This window comes from Berghia stephanieae, chromosome 8 (genome assembly GCF_034508935.2).
Source record: "Berghia stephanieae isolate SIO BIC M18660-M18661 chromosome 8, UCSD_Bste_1.3, whole genome shotgun sequence".
Taxonomy (NCBI): Eukaryota; Metazoa; Mollusca; class Gastropoda; order Nudibranchia; family Aeolidiidae; genus Berghia; species Berghia stephanieae.
This window is the reverse complement of record NC_088367.1, coordinates 43,791,500-43,796,499: the sequence shown is the minus strand read 5'-3', so window position 1 is coordinate 43,796,499 and position 5,000 is coordinate 43,791,500. Positions and strand designations below refer to the sequence as shown.

Sequence of the window (5,000 nt, the reverse complement as noted above, 5' to 3'; positions counted from 1 at the left end):
TTCCCTCTCACCTGGCCGGGGTGGTTCCAAAAATGACATTAGTTCATCCCCTAGTCAGGATTCTAGGTACCTCCACCCTGCCAACACCCCAAGACCATCAGAAACATACTCAAACTTTCCATCTGACACAATTCCTTCAAGAGAAAAGGCAGAACAAACCAGATATACCCCTGATCCCAAACAGCAACAACAACAACAAAATGCAGCCAACCAATCAATATCTTCAACAAGACCTGTCCCAAAACCTGCTCCCCGTAGTCAACATCGACAACTATCACCGTCGTCCACGCCATATGAAAACTTGCCTCCAAGACGATCAGTTCATGACAGTTCTGAAGTATCACCCCGTCCTTCAAACATTCAAATGCTTCAGCCTCCTGCAAGAAGAAGGAGAGACCAATCTAGGGAACTCATAAACAAGTTGGATAATGCTCAACTCATTCAAAAGGACGATCCAAACCAGTGGAAATCGAGAAATTTGGTAACTGATAATAATAGTACACCTGAAGGAAGTAGGGGATTTGACGGATATCAAAAGAAACCAAATGACAATAGATTTATTGGCAGCAAAGAATTATCAAACATACCCAATAATGATCACAATTTTAACTCTGACCTTTCTGATGATTGCTTTCAAGTTCCTGATCCCTCAGTCAAAGTTTCCACTTATTTTCAAAATGATCCCAATACACCTAGGACAATGCAAACTAAAGAATTGCCCGGTTTGTCTAAAACACAAAACTTTCCAACTCCTGAGTTGAGTAAATCACTTCCTAGTTATTCGTCATCGCCTACTCGTTCCAGATCATCGGAAACGGGTCAGAAAGTGACCAAATCGCAAACTCTTCCGTCAAAATCTGCTACACCGGAGCGAACGAGACGCAGCGAAGGTGGCCGGGTAAATTTTGTAGAATCAGCCTTGCTCAGACAACAGCGTTTAAACCCAGATCACGATGTTGACAATAAGAATACTGACCAATATTCAGCAGATGGAAGAGGACAGCGCGATTCTAGTCGAGATAGAAGGCAGATTGGAGAGCTCCATTCAAATTCTATTCACAGAGGAAGGGAGAATTCACAAGAACCATCTTATACATCTAAGTCCACGTCGCATTCCCAACCATCTTTTTCGGGTTATAATGGTGGTGACAGTAACCAATATTATGAAAGTAAAGGCAATGACTTTACTGACAGCGTTTCCACTCCTTTTAATCATTCACCATCAGCATCTTCGTCCGACTTTTATCATCCTCACCAGCAGCATAATTATCAAAATCATCAGCAAAAACAGCAACAATATCATCACAGTCCTCAACAGAGTCCACGGACGTCAGCGTTTAAAGTCGTCTCCCCTCGTTCAAGTCATCCAACCTCCTTGTCCTCAAGTCATTCCCCAATTTCTCCAACCTCTAAAGATCCACCACCTCTGCCCGTCGCATACAATTTGGACAATCAGAATTTCGACCTCCCTGTCAACCTTGGCCATCACCCTCACCCTCTTCATCATCAGCATCACCCTCTTCACCCTTCAACATCCTCCTCTTTCCCAGAATTCTCTACAGCTCCCTCCTCCTCCTCCCCCAATCAACGGCCCCACTCTAGACAAGCTAGTCTCGAAATTGAAGAGTATGATCTGGATCAGAATTTTCCTGATGTATCTCAAAAAGACCTTCACCACCACCACCACCACCCTAATCCTCATCAGTCATCAACGTTACCTCGAGTTTCTAGCCGAAAGGGTGCGGAAGGAATGAATTCTGTGAAGCAGGGTCAAGGTTATACCACGGAATATGTCATGGACAGGCCTAGCGGAGGGTTGTCGTCCATGGAACCCGAATACATGCGAGTGTTGAGACAGGTCAAGATGCAGCAGGAGCAACTCAAAATGCTGGAGTCTAGGGCTCATGAAATGGACACTGGTAAGGATTCATCATAATTTAATTTCTTCATCATTCTTAATTTTTATCTTTGTTTTGAAATTTAGCTATTGTATAGCGCAATATCCACTAAACTTGCTCAAAGTGCTTTACAAGGGGCCCCGGGCCAAAAGCAACATTTAACATTTAGAACGAGACATGACGCCTGTTAGGCAATATTAGAATTTTTTTTTTCAGAGACAATGCTGTTAACGGCCAAGTACTCACTTTTACACCTGAGTATGGTGAGAGAATGTGAGTAAAGACCCTTCTCCAAGGACTCAAATAGCGCCGAGTGAGGCTCGAACCCAGGACCTTCCAATCGGAAACCGAGTGTCATACCACTAGACCGCATAGCTGCACAAATAGTTTCTATTATTTATGAAAAAATAAATAATCGTGACATATGTATTGTTGATTTTCAATTTTAGATGATCAGATTTGTGTTTACGTTCATAATCGGCTTTGGTTTAGAAGATCAATAATGAAATGATTTCCGAAAATTTAGAAGAAAGACCCTAGTCAAAGTGATAATCTTATAAAACACTCAGGTCAAGGTCATCTATCTGGAATTTAGTAATGCATTTATGTCTTTATTGTTTTTTGTTGTTGGCTGAAGAAGGGTTTTGAGCTTGAAACGTTCCGTGTTTGGTATTTTGTTCTTTTTTGAAGCTGCTATAATTCATTTGTAATTCTGAACAGTAATAATCTTTTTTTGTTTTCATCTTGTTCAAAACCCAACTTAATGGAATAAATTAGAGCAAATTTGGCTTTCCCCCCACCCCTCGTCAGATTCGAATTTTTAAACTATATGTAAAGAGAAAAAACAATGAAAATATTTTTATAAGAAGTGGATTTTTTTACGAGATTGATATTTTTTTTACTGGAAAGTGACAGTATATAAAAGTTTAAGGGGAAAATTCTGCTTTTGACGTCATACAGATTTTTCTCTCATTTAAATCAGATTTTAGATTGCAGTAGACAGATTTTCTGTTTGTCGCCTTTGGTAGATTTTTTGCTGGTTGGGGATGATGATAATGATAATATCAATAATGATGATGATGATAATTATGCAGATTTCTCCTTTTTCCCCCCTTCCCCTTGCTCTTCAGAAATTTCCAATCTGGAAACAGATCAGTCCAACTTGGACCTCAAGCTGGACGTGGTGAGCACAGAGCTGGAATCGCTGGAGAAGATGGAGGAGAAGATCCTGGTGGAACTGCAAGAGCTGGACAGGGTGGAGTGGGTCAACGTGCTGGATGGGGAGACCAAGTGTGAGCACGATCTTAGGGGCAAGGTATGTGTCAAAATGATATTCTGACGGTAAGGAAGTGAATGAAACTGCTGCTACTGCTGATGATGGCGATGATGATGTTGTTAGTGGTGGTGGTGATGATGATGTTGGTAATGCTGCTGATGATGATGATAAAGATCGTGATAATAATGAAAATAATGATGAAGATGATGATGATGTTGATAAAGATTATGAAAAATGAAAATTAATTTCCCGCCAATAAAGCAGTGACACTGTATTTCTTTGGCCAAAATAAACAAGGTTTGGGACGACCAACAACAACAACAACAGCAGCAGCATTACCTCTTGCTCTTGATGACGATTTGAAACAAATCAATGATGAAACCAAATTAACAACACCATAGAGTTACAAATATCAAGAAAAAAAATGCACAAGACAAACAAAGACAAATTGAGATACCTACTTTACTTTTTAAAAAAGAGGTATGCCAAAAAGCTACGAAGTTGGATGACATCAAAAGCAATGTCAAGTCAATCGAATGCAAATCTATTGCAAAGTACTCCTAGTCTAATGCAGTGAACTTTCTGTCAGGTCAAGCAGACCCAGATACCCTGATAGGGCAGCGTGGCTCAGCGGTATGGTCTTTGCTTCGAACCCGAAAGGTACTGAGTTTGAATACCCGTCACGTTGTGTGTATGGCCTTGAGCAACTCACCTAGCCCTAGTTCAGTTTGCAACCCTGCACTGCGGCTAATGCCTGGGTTATTCCAGTCTTCCCTTGGAATAGACTCTATGGGATGAGTAAAGGGATTTCTATTATCTATTTCTATTGTGGGAGAAGGATGGGGGGGGGGGGGGGGGGGGATCAGAAAAAATGTCAACTGCACACATGGTTAATGAGTGAAAATGGAGAAGCTACATATGGTAACAATACAGACAATATGTCCCCATCAGTGTTATTTGATGCCATAGCGTGTTTTTGGACTGTACCCATCAGTGTTACTTTGTATTGTTCCCAAACAAAGCCTCTCCATTTTCACTCTTTCGTTAGTATTTTCATGATCACAGGCTTCAGGCAGCCCCTACCGTTTTGTACAAGATTAATACTGGTCCCTTTGTTGTTGGGCGAGTGTTCCTGTCTACCAAGGGATGATTAATTATGCACTTAAATTTTATAATTTTGTAGATTCATATATATATATATATATATATATATATATATATATATATATATATATATATATATATATATATATATATATATATATATATATATATATATATAATCTTTAATACCATGCAGATGTCCAAGCTGAGAGTAGAACTGAACAGCGTGGAAACGAAACTAGAAGAGTTGAGTGAGGAAGAGAAATCAAAAGAAAATGCATTGAAGCAGGAGCAACAGTCTTTGGAGGAGAAAGAGAAAAAGGTACCATTTATTGTTTTTCTGTTTTTGTTTTTATTTGTGCTGGGTGGTGGGTAGGGGGGGGGGGGGGGGGGGGTCATTTTTTAATTTAAAGTTTTAATGTTTTACTCAGGATCAAAGGGGAAAAGATTTTTTTCCTTCTGTATGTCAGGTGAGATATGCTATGTACATTAAAAAAAATTCTTTTATTGTTCTTTGAAATGAATGTTACTTTACTGTTACTGTTACTTTGTCAATCGTGGACTGATCCACCTTTATTGGCTGCTATCATGAATCCGACAAGTAGAAGAAGTTCTCGATTTTAACAAGTTATGATTCTCACCCTTGTTAAACCTGATTTATCTAGGTGGGGTTCCCGACCTCCCATAGTGGGCAGGGAGGGACTTGCTGTGTATTCTATCCC

The 5,000-nt window shown here is 40.0% G+C and overlaps 1 protein-coding gene across 1 annotated transcript in view; it reads left to right on the top strand.

Moving 5' to 3' along the window:
* Positions 1 to 5,000, top strand: part of LOC144978734 (uncharacterized) — a 61,206-nt gene that overhangs the window by 49,118 nt on the left and 7,088 nt on the right. The window contains exons 3-5 of the mRNA XM_078925166.1: positions 1 to 1,919; positions 3,029 to 3,213; positions 4,475 to 4,600. The exon at positions 1 to 1,919 is cut by the window's left edge and continues 1,362 nt beyond it. Of these exons, the coding sequence (XP_078781292.1) occupies positions 1 to 1,919; positions 3,029 to 3,213; positions 4,475 to 4,600 (2,230 nt within the window). The remainder of the gene's footprint in view (positions 1,920 to 3,028; positions 3,214 to 4,474; positions 4,601 to 5,000) is intronic.